At 37.3% G+C, this 18,600-nt stretch overlaps 1 protein-coding gene across 1 annotated transcript; it reads right to left on the bottom strand.

Moving 5' to 3' along the window:
- Positions 1-15,327: 15,327 nt before the first annotated feature.
- LOC116902870 (olfactory receptor-like protein OLF3) lies at positions 15,328-16,281 on the bottom strand. Its single transcript, XM_032905200.1, has one exon. It carries the CDS (start codon positions 16,279-16,281, stop codon positions 15,328-15,330), a length of 954 nt encoding a protein of 317 aa, XP_032761091.1.
- Positions 16,282-18,600: the final 2,319 nt, after the last annotated feature.

Here is an 18,600-nt window from a genome sequence, read left to right as displayed (position 1 = left end):
TAAATTTGGAGTTTTGAGTGGGTTGGCCTCAATTTCACTATTCTTCAGATTCCCAAGGGCTAGCATGTGACACTGATCCCAATTCAAGAGATTATTTTTTTGAGACAAGATTTGTAGCTAAAACTAGCCTCAAACATGCTTCCTGCCTCTGCCTCATAAGTTCCATGGCTGCAGATATGTATAATTATACCCAGTTTATATGGTTCTGGAAATCAAATCCAGGGATTAATGCAAGCTAGCCAAGCACTCTAACAACTGGACTACACCTTCAGACATTCCTACATATTAATATTCAGTTAAACCCATTTTCTATGCTCTAGTGTCCCTCTTGGAAGTCTGTAAAGAATACTGGATGTATGACAAATGAAAGAGATAAGAAGGGTTCGTTGAATAACATTAGCACAACTTTCAGCAAATACTATTCAGCATTACATTGGGCTCTCTCAGAAAATATGTGTGACTATTATTCTAGTTTCATGGTGAAGATGCATTGGTTTGTAATATAATCTATGTCTAATTTTTCCCATAAGAAACAGGATCTTATCTTTTCAGTTATTGATAATCTGTAGTCTTTCTATATTTTCTTTGTTCATGAATTCAAATAGGTAAAGGACAAGTTCTAGTGCTTTATTCCATTTGTATACACAAACAAGAAAACAAAAATGTCTTAGTGCAGGGTTAGAGGTGTAGTTGATACTCACAATGAGTGTTTAGCTCAAACTCCTGTGCAGGGGCAGCTAGTCACCACTTTCCTGTCATTGTCAGGAAGGAACTACATGTGCATTTGCCATAAATCTATGTCAAGAGTAACAAATGATAAAATAGCATTTCATTTTTCTTTTGATTACATATCTTCATCACTGACAAATTTCAAATCACATCTCTCTGCAATAAGACATCAAGAAAGAAGGATATAATTTGGTGCTTAGTCTCCTTAGATATAGCACCAGGAATAAGGAATTCTTGTTTGTTTGTTTGTTTGTTTGTTCTAAGAACAGTGGTGAAAGTACAGTGCTCAGTGAGCCTTAATAAGAAAAATGCAGTATTTTGGAAAGAACAGTTAAAATATATCTTAGAAAGTGACCTCACAAAGTTGTTTGAATGGTTAAAGTGGATGCTTGTGTGGAGCATTCTTTTCATTGCTGAGCATTTATAATTAAAATATTAAATGGGAGGTCTGAGCTTTGTGAGAGGAAGGTTCAGAAGAAGCCACTGTGCTCAGTCCTCAGCTTCTGCTGATCCTCCTTAATACATCGAGTTCCAGGAAAAAGCTGCAGTTTTACATGACAATACAGGGAGAGGAGGAGAGGTGTTACCAAAAAGGAACAATTTCCTCAGTAAGTTGTTATCATTGTTTCATGCTAGAGAAAATCATCTCTCTCTGATTCTTGCTTTATTCAGTAATTATTGGTTACAGCAAACATCAAGACTCCAATGTTCTGTCAATGACACATATGCAAAAGGTGTTTAGAACAATTTTGCATGACTCAATACCTAATTTTAAAAAATTAACTTAAATCCATCAACCTCTTCAATAAATGAAGTCTATTTTTTCTCCCATTGTAACAGTAAGAATTCATCATAGAAATTTAGTCTAAGTGATAACGTATTGAATGTCATTTTAAAGTTTACTTGATAAATTTCCTCATCCTCCTAAACTTTCTCTTGTTTTTCCAATCTACTACCACATTATACCTTCTTTAGATGAAAATATATGTCACCCAAAGGTCATGAGCATGTCAGGGTATTAGTATGCAAGCAGCTATTAAACTTTCCTTAGTATTTTATCTATTTGGAGTACGTGAAGTTTGACTTCAGACATTACTGCCTCCATTTTCTAGATTTGTTTTGACCTTTGATCTATGAAATGCGAACATCTCACATTGTATAAGCTTGATTTCTAGTAGCTATGGACCACGTTGTAGAATTTTTCTCTTTGCCTTCTTATCTTTAAAGAAATTTAATGGGAAATCGAGAGAGTCAATATCTAGAATTCAGTCAAGGGGGTTGGGGATTTAGCTCAGTGGTAGAGCGCTTGCCTAGAATTCAGTCAAGCATAGTTCGAGTGAAACATCCTCAAGCAAAGACTTGGTGTTAAAATTTGATATTTTAGAATCATAGAACCAGGTGTTACTTAACTATTCTAATGTACTTTAATTATATCTGAATAGGTGGTCACTTATACAAGGTTTTCATTTATGCCAAGCTCTTTAAACCTTTGTATAATTCCTAAGAGGAAGAGGCATACTTCCAAACAATTACAGGACTTTCAAACATGAAAGTCCTTTACCCACCACCCCCTACCATATCTAGACTCTAATAGAAATAAGACTTTGGAAGAAGCATAAACAGTTGAACATCAGGACAAAGATGAGAGATCTGGTCTTCATACACTTACCAACAGGTTAATTGAAATGCTCACTCTGTTGACAACACACAGTCACCAGGTAGACTCTGGGGAATCTCTTCTGATGCTGCTGTTTGTGGTGTCCTCCTACTGGTTCGTGACTGAACTTAGTTTTCCTCACTTCTGTGGTGGCACAGCACTCAGTTGATATGACCAAGTAAGGATGCAGCCAGGGCTGGGGTCTGAGGAACTGCTTCCATTTGAAAGACTCAGACACACATGACAGGTGCCTACCTGTAGGCTACATGCTATACCTCACGTATAACATGTATCTAACTATGATAAATCAGTTTTCCTTCTCTTAGCTACCTGACTTGGGGAGCTTGTGTTCTCAACCTTCATTCCACATTGACTTGGTGATAACTCCTGGTTCTGTTTCATACAAATGGTTTCTTTCAGTGTCCCATCCTTCAGGAATAGAACAGAGAAACAATATTTTCCATATGCAAAGAATACATGATCATATACTTTGAATCAGCCTCAAATATATAGTATGGAAAAAGTGAGGCACACAAATTTTCCCACCAACAGTGACAATTCCCTGTACAGTTGTGTGGAAGGTTAACATAAAGCTAGAGAAGAAAAATACCAAAGTCCCTTTCAGAAGGCAATTGGCTTGTACAATGGCTTTGGTAATGCTCCACTGGGTTTTAGTCACAGTTGGCCTCCTCTTTGGAGACTTCTACAATTTTAGCTGAGCCCTGGATACAAACATACAGTGCAGGAACTACAGATGTTATTCTCTCATACTGGTCATGAAAAACCAGAATCTTACCTTCATACAGTTGATCTGTCAGTGGAAATTGCTCTTTGATTACCCATGGCTGCACATGTGGTGGTTGTATAGGCAGACAGTATCTATCCCAGGCCAATTTCTGTCATCATTACATTCAGATACAGAGAAGCTCAGGGACACTTAGGTGGGTGACATGTCAAAAATAACTTTATACCCTGAGAGCACTAGCAATTCTTGTTTTGGTTTTATTGCTGGCTTTACTCTGACTTTTTGTGCCTAACTTTTTATATAATATGACTCTAAATATTATATGCCTGTGTCTCAAATAGTAGGTTTTGAAATCTGTCATTGCTGACCTATTTTATCATGTTAGGTTGTGTACATCTGCACTAGCTTTTTATCTAACATTCCTTTTGTCAGGGGTATTACTGCAGTAAAATACCTTCATCAAGAAAGCTTCCAGATATGTTCCTACAGCTCAGTCAAAAACTAGTGTTGAGATGGGCAATGAAGACCAGAAGTTCAAGATTATTGTTGGCTACATAGCTAGTTGTGGATCACCCTATATGTCATGAGACTCAGTCACAGAGGAACAAATAAAAGTATCCCTAAAATATGGCTAAAATATTAAGGTAACCACAAAGCTATTTGAGTCCAAATTCTAATGCTAATGACTTTGACAATCCATTTTATCTTTCATTTCTATTATTTCTGTGGAGGAAAAAAGCAAAAACTTATTTGTATACAAATGTTCAGGAAAATATTTGAGATAAGAAATTTTAATGCAATTGATCACTCATTTTTTCTGAAAATATAACATTCTCCTACCACATACTCATGATTGTCTATAACTATTCACAAGTTTTATTAACCTATGCTTTCCCCAAAATATTTCCTCTTAATAGTCAAGAAGTATTCATTTATAATACTTATGATTTTAATGAATAATAATTCTCTTTCCCTAACCTCTGGTCAGTCATTTTCTTTATCAGTACTAAAGTTTTTAACTGTCATACTGTGACAATGCCCCCCAACCTCAGTAAAATTGAATGGTTTCACTGCATTTCCTGTAATCCTCTTGAGGATGAGAGAGTTTCAGCATTAGCAGTCCATATGTCTGATCCATAGATCCAGATTAATCAGTCACTAATGGTTCTGTCCACCTATCTGCTCCTGTTATACAACCCCTCTTGATATCTGTATTTAGATTCTCCGGTGTCAGTGTCGAGCAGTATAACCTGTGTTCTAAAGGATGTTTCCTATGTGTACACAGTGGTGGACCACACCAATCAGGGCCCCAGGCCTCCAGGGTTCCATGACATGGAAATCCCCTGGAACTTGTTTACAAAAACTTCTGGAGGGAAGCTCAATGATAATCCCCAGTGGGCTCACTCACAGCACTAATAACGCAATACAGAGGCTACCCTGGTGACCTGCAGTAGACAGAACCCCTCAGGAGCTTGAGGAATTGGGATGCTAATTGTCACCACTCCCAAATCTCAAAGGCAAGGCTACCATGCTGCCCTTTCTCTCCAAGATGAAGGATGTTCTTCATCTCTCTCTTCTCAAGTTCCACTGAACCTTTAGGTCGTTTAAGTAAATCAGCTTTGTGACATTTTTTATGTCACCCTACAACACAAATAGATGATTCTAGAGTGCTTGTGTTCTGTGGAGGGGTGCCTGGGTCTGATTCAAAACCAGTTGAAAAATACAATACTCTTCAACTATCTCTAGAAGGCCCCTGCTTTAGCTTCTGGAAGCACAAATCCCTTCCTCTGTTCTGATGAGGAGCATGCAGCAAATATAATGGGAAGCCGTGATGATGGATGATCAGTAAATGTCTCACAGCACAATTTAAGTCCAAAAACAATAGCATTGCCTGAAAAGATTTAACTCTGAGTAAATACACAAAAAAAATAGTATTGTGGTTTACATGAAAAAACATGGAAGGAGAAATAGTGAACAAGCTAATATTAAAAGAGGCTATTGGGAATGGTGGAAGCATCCTTAAGAGGTGGGGCTTGCCTGAAGGAAGTGCATCACTAGGGGAAATCTTTGACTATTAAGCCTGAGCTGCAATCTAACTCTTTAAGCTTCCTGTAAGCTACTTCCTTTCCATGTGCTCCTATTGCTATGATATTCTGCCTCACTGCCCTCACCAAAACAATGGGTTCAAGCACTCTGGCCTGAAATATATGAACTGAAAGGGCATATTCCAGGGATCCTGTAACAGCACTGACAGCAAAGCAGTCTGACTAGGACAAACTCTGATTCCATGTTTCAGGCAACTAAATGAGGAACACCAATGTCTTAATCTTTTATACTACTTTCCTTCTATAGAACACTCCCCTATGTACACTCATACACACTCACTCTCCCCCCTTTCTCATACACACACTTTCACAATACATAACACACACATTCACACTCCTCTACACACACATACACACAGATGCACAAATACACTCACAAATTCACACATACTTTCTCACACACGTACTTTCATCTGACCTGCGCATCACACACTCACACACACCCCTAGACATGCGCACATACATTTACCTGCTTGCTCAATGTATAATTCCTCGTGTTCTCGCCACTTTAAATAGTCTCTCCTGCACAGAAAAGTGACCCATTAAATATTTACTTGGAAACAGAATCATTTCCTTCCAGAAGCATTTATAAAAGACAAGCTACTCTTGATTCATGAATTTGCACTGCAAAAAGGAGCATTAAAGAGACAAATTGCTTCTTTTGGGTAATTGTGTATGTAATTTGAGTGAACTGCTTCCAGTGAAATATGATTTTTAGAATAGTATGAAGAAAATTTAATGGAGAAAATATTGACTTTTCAGCAATGGTTAACAAACAGAAAAACACATGAAAAGAAGGACCCTAGATTTAGACCCCGAACAAGATGAACAACATACTTCAGAATACCTCAGGCAGATAAAATGGATGGAATACTCAAATTTAATAGAGCAGAGAACTACACACTGGTGAAATATGACCTTTGATTAACAAATTGTTTTCCCAAATAAGGCATCAAGATTGTGATCATAAGTGTACTGCATTTATTTACTTTCTTCAAAACTCCTAGGACTGGCAAAATAGCCCAGCAGTTAAGAGCACTGGCTCCTCCTGCAGAGGACTGGGTATGATTCCCTGCACCCACTTGGTGGCTCACATCTGTTTCTGTGTTACATCAAGGAGAACCAGTGCCCTCTTTACTAGTCTTCCTGGCTACCAGGCAGATGTCTACTAAAAACAATATACAGGAAACACACAAATAAAAAGAAATATATCTTTTAAAATTAGCTTGCTTCTTGATCCTCTTAAGAGAAGAAAAAAAATCAAATCTCATAAAGTAAGTGTCCAAAGTGTCTAACAAATTCTCAGAACTCAACAAAATAACAGTGGAAACTGAATAGAAGATTTAGCAGACATCTCAAAGGATTACAGAGAGTTGAGAAGCACAGGAAAAATTACTCAACGTTAGCATTCTTTAATCACTACAAATAAACCCTCAAAGAGAAGCTACTTCCCGCTTATTTCTGACCTTTAAAGACTAGGAACTGGCCTCGACAGCTGTCCATAGAGGGTCTAGTGGCTGCTCGCACCATTAGCACATGCATTCTCAGTTGGTGCAATAACTTTTAAAAATAGCTTGGCACTTTTAAAGAACTTAAATATTCCTTTGCCAAACAAACTAGTCATCATTTCTTATGTCAGATTTTATTTCATCCCACAGAAGTAAAAACGGTATGCTGAAAGCTTTACAAAGTTCTATCATTCTTCTTAAACGTTAGGAATAATTGTTATGTACTCTTAAAGAGTAAACTGAAAAACTATGGAAAGCCAATGAAATGGACTATTACTCAGCAATTAAATAAGAACCTCTGTGATTTGCAGTCTCAATATGCTATGTGCAAAATGCGATGTACTAGCTTAAAGCGGATTCTGAAATATGATTCCAGTCATGTTATATTTTGCAATAGACAATTGCATGAACCTGAACTGTGACTTCTGGTGAGTGTTGTTCAAAGAAGCAGGTAGCATTTAAAATATAATATGGTATGTTTGGAGGAATAAAACATCTCTATATCTTCATCGCAGTGAACATAATTGTATGCATTTTTCAAAACTTGTGAAAATGTGTAAAAACTTAAACATTACTATATATAAGGTAATACTAATAAAACCATGTCTAACAGGAGTTGTTTGTTATTACTTTCTATAATTAGAATAGTATTCTAAATAGTAAATTCATACTCAGTAAGGAATTAATAAATCTACTGAATGTAATTTAAAATATATGATAAAGTCATGATGTTTATCTATTTTTAAACAAGCTAAAATATTAATGCATTGATAATTTTTAAAAATTCTGAGTTACTAAAAGTTAATTCATTTGTGAACTGTTGAAAATCAAAGAACATCTGCTATCTGTAAATAGCACAGTGCTAGCTAGATGAACAGAGGATATTTTTAAAATGAGTATACCCAAACTATGATCTCATTACATGATCAAAGGTACACTAATTGCTGAAACAAACAATCCCAAAATAGTAATGACATTACTAGACTGTTTTTAATGTCATTGATGAAATTTTTCACGTGGATTATTTAAAGGAGGTATGACTTTTCTGAGTAGCTCTTATCCAGTCAGTGTCTTAGGACCTTGAACCCTCCATCAGCTCTCTAGATCTAAGTCCTGTGCATTTTCCCCACCTTTAAAAGAGAGAAGCACTCTCTCATTGACCATTTTGCTCTCTAGGCTTACTCAATCCAACACTCAGAAGATAAAATTCTATAGGGAGATAATAGTAACAACTACTCACATTTTAGGCCCAAGTTCAGTCGATTATAAGGGGACAGAAGTACTATAAAAGTTTATAAATGTGAGTGGCCAAAGAAGGGGATGCTTTAAGTGTGGGAGAAACACGAATAACACAATGGATATTTTTAAAAGTCATTGAGAATAATTATGAGGTTACTTTAATGCATATTTTATTATATAACAATATATTATTATTTAATATATAGCATATCAACATTGTATATTTAATGCATTAATATGTTAATATATTAACATATATCAATGTTATATTAATATTATATATTAATAAAATGTTATTATATTAGTAACATTCATTTTATTTTATTAATATATACTATTAATATAAGAAATATACTAATAAATACATATTATATATATTATCTGTATGTCTATTGTTGGTGTTTTTTTAATGGAGTGATAATCCTCTCTCTAAGGGTAATAGATAATTTAACAAAAGCCCTAGTACCAGGACTGGAAAACTCAGTTGTCGACCCGGGGTATCCAAGAGATTCCTAAAATAATATAGGCTATCACTATTATATTTGGTTATCTCTCTGAACTTGAAAGAATATTGATAAAGATACTATACATCTCAAACACAGGATATAAAAGAATAAAGCTAGAACTGACTTGGAAGCTCTTTCTGTGAAGACTAACTCTCACAATTATCTGAAGGTGTTATGCAAGCTGCTATGAATAAAACAGTCAGTAGTCCCATCTAGCTATAAATCTTATGAATTGTAACCGTATGGCCCCAGAAAGATAAATCAGATGGTGCAATAGTGATATTTTTTCTTAAGGACAAACTAAGAGCTATCTAATTTTGTAAACCCACCAGTAAGTTAGAATTTATGTTTAGTACTGTATACCCACCAACTACCATAGCTGGTAAGATCATCATAGGCCCTAGAAGAGTACTTACTACTGCCATTTTTCTAAATCAAAATAATTCTGTCCTAAATATTTATCTTTAAATACACATATATAATATATTAATAGATATATTAGTATTATTTATTTATTTAATAATACATATGGCAACATTGTATTAATACATTAATATTATATGTGTATATACACATGTGTACATATATGTATAAACATATTTATATATGTGCATATATATACATACACATATATATATATACAACTTGTAAAATGTAGAGAATAAGTGAGCTTCTTGTTCCCAAGCCCAACTGACACACTTACATGCAAACTAAGACTGAGAGAACCCCATTAAAGAGAGGGCAGAAAGATTGTAAATGCCAGAGGACCAGAGTACATGCTATGAGACAATATCTGCAGGACATGGCATGGATACTCTACCCATAAAATATTAACAATATGGCTGCCTTAACTGAAGCTCGAAGAATTTGTTCTATCTCAACAACCACAAGTTTCTTTCATTCTCTTTCTGAATAAGTGTGATACTGGCTACAGGAAGACAACAATTTCATTCCAGAAAGGAGCTTGCAATATTACATGATTTTCAAACTCAACAAATAAACAGAATTCAATGTAAATTGGTGACTGATTTTATTTTGTTTTTTCTTCTCATTGAAGAAATAGTAGTGCAAAATTAAGTTAAAATTCAAGTGGAAACTTCTTTTCTGCAGTAGGTGCTGCTCAGGATGAAAGGAAAAGCGAGAAATCACATACTTCCCTGGGGCACACAGTAAAAAATGCAGCCCTATGCACAACTAAATTTCATCCCAGTGGAATCCATTATGAACTCTGACCTTTAAAACTATGAGGCAATTACAATTATTTTATATTGCTTTAAGTCCCAAAGTACATTCTTATTGCAGCAATAAGAAACTAAAGTAAGTAGACATTCACAAAATATGAGAAATTTTGAAAACATATAATGGTAATTGTCAGGAGCCACCTAGGAGAGGTTTTTGATTTTAGCCATTCTGATTGGTGGAATCTCAGGTCGTTTTTACTTGCTTTTCCCTGATCACTAAGGGCTTTGAACATTTCCTTTAGTGTTTCTCGGCTATTCAAGATTCCTCAGTTGTGAATTCTCTGTTTATTTCTATACCCTATTTTTTTGATTGGATTGTTTGGTTTTTTTGGAGGTTAGCTTTTTGAGTTCTCTATATATTTTGGATATTAGTCCTCTATTGGATGTGGGGTTAAGTCCAAGTGGACCAAGAACCTCAACATAAAACCAGATAAACTGAATCTAATAGAAGAGAAAGTGGGAAAGAGCCTTAACTCATTGGCAAGGGGGAAATTTTCTTAAACAGAATCTCAGTGGCTCAGGCTCTAAGATCAAGAATTGATAAATGGGACCGCATGAAACTGAAAAGCTTCCGTAAGGCAAAGGTCATAGTCAATCAGATAAATCAGCAACCTACGGATTGGGGCAATTATAGTTTTTAACTTTAAATGAACCTGTGAAGTTAGTGGAGGGTAATGAGTGTTTAGTTAGATAACTAGTATTACTGGAAACATGTAAACATCTCTGTTGTTACTTTTTTATTCAATTTATGATTTGAATTTGTGTCTAAACTTGTGTGAACTCTGGAAAAGAATGCTTAGAATACTATGAGATCCATTCTCCTAAAAATGTACAAAAACTGAAAATGATGACATTAAGGAGACCAACATTGTCAGTTGGTCTAATGCTGCTTGTATTATAATCTGAATTTGGGCCCCTCAAAACTGTTTTGTCAAAGACAAGAAAGTATGAATGGAAGACACTGAGTGACCCTGTCCCTAGTTAACTGTGATTGGTGAATAATGATGCCAACAGCCAATAGTTGGACAGAAGAGAAATAGGTGTTATTGAGTTTTTAGGGGTGAGAGATGAGACCAGGAAGGGGGGAGGGAGAAGAAAAAGGAAGTCACCATGGAGGAAAAACCAGCAGGAGAGGGGGCTGCCAAGGCCTAGAGGCCAAGAGAACATGGCTCTGAGGACTTCCTGGTTGGAGTTGAAAACAGCCCAGATAGAATATAGTAAATAGTGATTGATAGCTTGTAGTTATCAATTAGAAGGTAGAGTCTAACAGCATGGAGAGTAGTAGTTGCCCAGCAATTGTGCTGCTTAAGGAATATTAAAATATAAAGGTGGTATGTGGGTGTTTCATTCAGGAACATAAATGGTCTAAGGCAGGTGGAAACTCACCTTTTATTAGTAATTATTATAGTCAGATGGAGAATTAGAAACAACAGCAGAAGGAGAATTAGAAATTAAGGGAGAAGAACAGAAGAGATGCAGTGTAGAAGCTAAACAGAAGCAATAGACACATAACTTGTTAAACATAGGTTTTTCTCTTTCTTTCTTTCTCTGAGAAATAAAGATTGGAATCACTTTTCAAAGTGTTTAGATTTTCCTGCAAGTGATTTTTTTTTAGCTGGCAAAGAGTTAAATAAACTCACGGCCTTAGGGTAGGGGGAGATGGAGAACCTGTAGAGAAAAGAACCTAAGACCTCTTTATTTAATTCTTCCCCTTCATCCAAATCCCCCGTCCCTGGCTGTTTAATAATTGAATATTAATCACATGAGATCTGTGGCTTCTGGTCTTAGAATAACTCAGACAGAGACAGGTAAAATATAGAAAGCAATCTTTATTCTTCCAGAACAAAGTACTGCCACACATCCCCACACACATACCACCAAAGCTCTATTCCCTCGGCTTCCTTCCAGGAAGAATCACCAGAGGCTTGTTCTGGTCTCCAGCAGATAATTATTGGAATATATTGATATGTATTAGACCAATTTACATGAGTAATCTCATAAAGACAATAGAAAACAGACTTCATTTGATATATCACATGATACATTTTATGGAGAAAGGAGATGGGTAAAATTTTGACTCATCATTCCCTGTACCACCTATGCAAGAGGAAGGTAAAAATAGTGCTGAGATAGTTCCTACATTTTTAGTGGACAGATTTTAAAAGGTTATGATTTCTCACCTCCTGTATTCCCTAACAAACTATTGAAACTATATCAGGAGTGCCCCTTATCCATCATTTTCACAATTTCTAGAGGGAAGGAGGTATAACTGCTATCTAGAGAAGTTAGAAATGTCCCTGAATAACCTTCAATGCACAGGTTAGCACCATTCACTAAGCATTATTTTGACCAGTATGCTGCTAGCTACTAGTTTGTGTTAGGAATCCATGAGTTACAGTGGTGTAATAGTGACACAAATATTTTTGAAATAACTAACCACTTTCCAATTGGATGTAAGACACATTTCATAAGATATAAGTCATGCCTGAAACTGTTAACTTGGTCAATAGCTCATGACTGAGTAGCTCATAGGCCCTGGATGATAGCTTACTATACTTACTCAGCAGAATGCATATAGTATTAAACTGTACACTAAGTATTTATCTTTGCAAGCATAAATTTGTCTAGCTCTTCATTGAAGAAACACCTTTCTGCAGTAGATGACTATCAACACAGAAACTCACAACTGGTACAAGTGCAGAGAATAGAAAATGGTGTATTGCTCTGGTCAAAAAAGGTCATCTATATTAATTCCCACGCCAAAGCTGAGGAGTCTTCTCATAAAAGGGACAAGAAAGATGGCAAGAGTCCAAAATAGTGGATGAATTTGGGGATACATTGACTCTGGTCATGACAGAGATGTTGTACACATGAACTTACAGGCACTCTGACTTCATGAGTAAAGCAGACCAGCAAAAGTCTCAACAAATATGAAAGGGGTACACAAAATCCCATTCCTATCTGAGAAAATATTGGCAACTGCTATAGTGTGCCCAGATAAAAAGCACTGTGTATCTCTTGTAGAAGGGTTGTTACCATCCAAGAAGTCCTACTGTGTAGGGAGTGGAGGAAGTCTTGGGTGGGCGAAATTCTGAGTGAATCCATATTATTGACAAGGACACAGTCATGTCAAGGAGATCAAGGTCTCGGACCCATGTAAATCAGCAATGACATTTCCCCACATGAGTCAGGATCAAAAGAAATGACAAAGCTGTCCTTGGCATTGGAATATGAGTGTTTATGGACAATTAATCAGTGTATATGTAAACTGACAACTACAGCTTCCTCTGATGTTTACCGTAGACACCTTCTCCTGAAAATAGCTTACCCCCACCCTGTGTCCTACCTAATAAACATGCTGTGCTTCCAGGTTTCAGGTGGTCACAGACCCCCAAGCAGCATTCCTGTACATGAATCTCTTCTATTTTCTTTTCCTTGAAGCCCCAGAGGGATGAAGGATGGGGAGTAAAAGACAAAGACAGGAGACAGAGAACAAAGGAGAAGGGGAAGGGAACAAGAGGGAAGGAAGAGGGATATTTTCCCTGAAAAAAAAAACAAAAACAAATGAATGTCTCTGGATAAAGAAGAGACAGATATGGCTCATAGAAGAATGACAGTTTATAAAGAGAAAAGGGGAAAACCCATGTTAGGATGAGTTGGTATCTTTTGATTGAACATGTCAATTAGAGTAACCAAAAGGAGGCTTTTGATTTCTGGACTTCAATACTTTGATAGCTGGATCTTAGTAGTCAGGGAAGAAGTGGCCAAATAAGGGAATAGACTTTGGTGGCTAGTGTTAGGACTGTGATCTACCAGTTTAGCAAGTAAGAGGAAATGGGGGAAGGGCAAGGCCTGCCAGAAGCATGTTTGCCGTGCTCAGGTCTACTACAGCCCTTCAGAGCCCACTAAAGCACCTCAGTATAATAGGCGACACAGAGTCTGAAGAGTGGGAAAGAGTTGTCTTCCCTCAGTCATTAAAACGTCCTGAGGGCACAGGAAATCCACCTGAAATGAGCAAGATAGTGCTACTGAAAAAGTAATTCCAGTGCTAAGAAAGGGGAATTAGGAGATATAATAATATAACTTAAAGGATTTTCAGAGACTTAGTAAGTTATTGCCCTACATTTGTCTTACTGAGATTTTTATTTGAACAATAATTTTTATGTAATTGCGATTTTTTTTAAAGAAAAACCCAGTGATAGTTTATGGTTAATAATCATTAGATAAAGTTTTATTTTGAAGTTCCTTTCAGTGCCTAACTTTTTGAAAAATTGTATGCAGTGACTTTATTAAAATACTGTTTCATCTTCTCGCTGTAGCAACAATACTTTTCCACCTTTTACTGAGAGTGTCTTTCAAACACACGTCAATTCAAGAAATATCTGAATTTGTACAAAGTTAAATCCATTGAGAAAGTATAGTCTTAAAAGCCATATAAAACAAAATGGAAAACTATATAAATCTAGCAGAATGTGTGACTATGCCAGTCTGTCACTATGTAACCATTGCCCTCACTATTTCTGCTTCCTAAGTAATAAAAGTTGAAAACATCTTTACATAAAGACTTCAGAAAAAGTGGGGGGCTGTTTAAGGGTAAACATGTCATGGAATGGAGAAACGTTACAAACATGTGTCCAAGGGAACAGTCACAGCTGGGAAGACACAGCCTCTTCCTGTGTCTTCCTCTGTGATAATGACATGTAGGTATTACAGAGGCAGCTTTCTCTTTGTGGATATTGTCATTGAGATCTTATACATCTTGTTAAAATTTTGGGACATATTTTCTTCTACAATTTAGAGAAAGGACTTGTAAATTTTTTAGCAATTAATCCAATTTGATATTTTACATAGACACCTTTTATATAAATGCTATGAAGTCTCTTTGAAATTGTTGAGGGCTGTCTATTAGTACCTCAAAGTTAAAGGTTTCTTTTACTGTATAGTAACCTAGTATACGAAAACCTTTGGTTGATCCCTATAGCGATGAAGTAAGAGTTTTATTTTACCTTTCTGCAGTTGTTTGTGTTAACAGAAAGTCATTGGTGCTACGTATAGATGGTTATACCCAGTAACGTCTTAAAGGCTTTAGCACCAGTTCCTTTCTAATGTTGACTCATTCAGCAGTAGCCTCTGATAACATAGACTATGTATTTTTTGAGTCTACAGATCTGAAAACGCATTTCCAGCCCCATGGAAACACCATAAACTTTTCTGAAAGGTACTGGAATAATACTAGTATAGGGTACTTTGTGGACAAGGTGAAAGTCAAGAGGAGGTTCATGCCATTAAACAATGCAAAAAAATTGAAAGGTTAGTAGGTTTTTTTTCTTAAATTGCCATGCTGTTTAAATCAAGATTGAGTAATGGTGTGCTGTCAGTGGCAGTACAGGTTAGCTCCGGTATACACTCTGCTGTGAAATGAAAATACACCCACACCTCACACCCCAAACCCTAGCAGAATCACTCAGCCTCCTGCATAATGTCACCAGTCACAACGTGTCAACCCCACCTTTGTCTCCATGGCAATGATTATCACATCTAAGTCGGGTGCAAAAGACAGAAGCAAAACCCTTTTCTTCAGTGATGTTCAAGATTACTCAGGTTTTTAGTTTTAATGTGAAGCCAGAGAATTTTCCGAGTAGTTTCTGCCAAGCACCCTTGACTTCCTTGTTCCTCAGACTGTAAATCATGGGGTTCAGCATGGGTGTCAAAATTGCATAGAATAGAGAAATCAACTTTTCCTGGAGGACAGAGGGGCTGGAATGGGGCTGTATGTAAGTGAAAATGGCCATGCCGTAGCACAGAGCAACCACAGTGAGGTGGGAGGCACAGGTGTGGAAGGCTTTCTTTCTTCCCTCTTTGGACTGGATTTTCAGGATGGTGGAGATGATCTGGATGTAGGATAGGAGAACCAGGCAGAAAGGGGTCATCAGGAGAATGATGCTTGATACCATGATAGCAACTTCATTGGCAGAGATATCCACACAGGCCAGCCTCACTACAGCAAGAAGTTCACAGGATATATGGTCGATGTACCTGTTTGTGCACATGGGCAGTTGGAAGGTGATAGCAGTCTGCATGACTGAGTTCATGGAGCCACTGACCCAAGATACAATAGCCATCCTACTGCATAGTCCTGTATGCATTATGGCAGAGTACCTCAGTGGATTGCACACTGCCACATAACGGTCATAGGCCATCATCGCTAATAGGACAAACTCAATTCCTCCTAAGCCCAGAGAGAAAAATAACTGGGCTGCACAGCTCAGGAATGGGATTGCTTTGTGTGGGGCAAGAAAATTAACCAGCAGCTGGGGGACTATGCTTGTGGCATAGGACACATCCACCAGGGACAGGTTGGTGAGAAAGAAATACATGGGAGTGTGGAGTCTGCTGTCCAGTCTGATCAGAAGAATGATGAGGAAGTTCCCCAATACTGTCACCAGGTACATCAGCAGGAACAGGATGAAGAGGGAGACTTGAGTGTTCCAGTCACTGGACAGGCCAAGGAGGACGAATTCATGCATCCATGTCTGGTTGTCTGTTCCCATCGACAAATGTTAATCTACACTAAAAGTGAAACAATTGATCATCAAGAAGAACAAAAATAATACTTTTAATTCATCTGTGTAACTTTCCCATCTGCCAATTAGGCATTTTGAATCATGATGGACCTAATCCTGGTGTGTTTTGTGCTTACTTTTCCTCAGAAGGACAGATGTGGATCTTCATGTGGATGTGATTTGGTATCAGGAGGATCAGCTGAAGCCTGCAGATTGTATACTACAACCATGCTAACAGCCTTACCACTTCACTAACTCATTTTCCATTCAAGGGCGAGCATAGAATGGTGCATGAGATTAGCAGATAAAATAATAAGCAAAAGAATGTAATTGGAATGGTAAGTAGGAGTCTTGAGCACATCCACTAGATTTGTCCTGTTGAAATGCATTAATCTATTATACAAGCAAAGATTTGGAAGAAGTAAGGTCTACAGAAAGCATTAGAGAACCAAGATGTGAAACAGTTTTATTGTGCAAGAGGATGACGTTGATTAAATGCTAAACACACACACACACACACACAAAGTATTAATAACATAAACCTATACAGAGACTCAAATGTGGTTAACCTAGAGTAGCAACTTTTAGCCATGAATTGAGGAACGACATAATTATGAGTGTTAGTAGCAACATGACCTCTATGTTGAAATAGCAAATATGATTTTTTTCTAAAACCCTTCCATTAATTCAGTCACAAATATCCCCGGCAGTAGTGTTCAATATATCCGAGAGCTCACATTTGGTTTCAACCTTAAGGACCTGGGAAACAGTGGGACAAATGGTCCTTTTGAAAGCCTTTGATCTCTTCAGCCTTAACTTAACTTGGGGAAGGTAGGGATTTTATTCCATCTTTTGAGTTTGTTGTTCTTAAGAACCTATCCTTTGGGGGGCTCAAGAGATGGAGCACCATTTGCTGCTCTTCCAAAGGATCAGGGTTTGGCTTCCAGTACCTACACAGTAGCTTGTAAACATCCATAATTCCTGTTCCAGGGGATGCAATGCCCTCTGACATCTGCAGGCACCAGACATGACAATTTTGTGGTGCCTATATATGCATGTTCATATACATAAACTAGCTAAATAAATCTTTTAAAAATATTAGAGGCTATACTTTGGATCTAATTTCTATGAAAACAAGAATAGAGATGTTTTGTTGATTTAAATAAAAGAAAAATATTTAAAGTCCAATCTTCATCACCCAGGACAGCATAAAGTATAAATTTTGGTGCACGTGTAGTTGGTCACTGTCTTGCTTTTGTTGGGCAAGAACCTTTTCAGCAAACCTTATATATTATAATTTGAATGCTGAAGAGAACAGGGTTTCATTTTACTTTTTAAGTCAGCTCATTCTTGCTGAATGCTTGCCTATTCACTGACATCCACTTCATCAGAACAGATATGGGAAGAACTGAGGACAGGAGAAGCTTGGTCAGAGTTAGATCTCTGAAATGGAAGGGTGACACTGTCACTGTTTTAACTCTCTTCCAGACAATGGAAAGAAGAGAGCAACCAGTTTCAGAAATGTCTGTGCTGTACATGGTTTACCCAACCACATGTTTTCAACTCCTCTCAAATGTCCTCCTCACAATGTGGCCCCTGTTTCAACAGTTCCTCCTTTACTGCTCAGTCCTGTTTCTCCCATGTGCACTTACAGTGTTGCTTTTCTAAAATCACGATAAACCTACAAAAGCATCACACTGTCATGTTAAAAAAAGACATTCAATTTAGAGTTTAAATTCTAAAAATCTACAAAACATAGTTCATTAGGAAAAATATTTCAGCAGATAAGTGATGATTATGTAGTCAGTCTGGCTTGAATGGCCATCTTCTCCATTAAGCTTACAGACTCACTTAGCACCACTCTGCCAGAAGCTGATATTTCAGGGTGAATACCACCCTCCCCATTTCAAACTGCCAGGCTAAGTGGAGGAAAGACACAGAAACAGAATGGAACACTGGCTAGTGATTGTTGCCCGCTGCACTGGCCTGCTGCCTGAGGACCGGGCAAGTGTTTGACTCATGTGCTCCTCTTGCTCACCTCCAGCTCCACTACTGTCAGGCCTCAATAGTAATGAGTCTCACATACTTTGCCCTCCTGTAACTTCTCTCTAAGACCTGAGGAAGCTACTTGGGCTGCTGGAGTGTATACACACATAGTCGAGGTGGCTGAAAGGGTCACTGGTGAAGTTAAGGTTGGGAGATGAACATGCATACCCAGAGTTCTTGGACATGAAGGTGACAGTTCTTAATTACAGTAACCCATTTTGAGCTCCTGCTCTCTGCCTCCTTTCGGAACTCTTTTTTTCT

The sequence above is a fragment of the Rattus rattus genome, chromosome 6 (assembly GCF_011064425.1).
Source record: "Rattus rattus isolate New Zealand chromosome 6, Rrattus_CSIRO_v1, whole genome shotgun sequence".
Classification (NCBI taxonomy): domain Eukaryota; kingdom Metazoa; phylum Chordata; class Mammalia; order Rodentia; family Muridae; genus Rattus; species Rattus rattus.
Note: the sequence above shows the minus strand (reverse complement) of the source record. Positions and strands in the feature narration are given on the sequence as shown.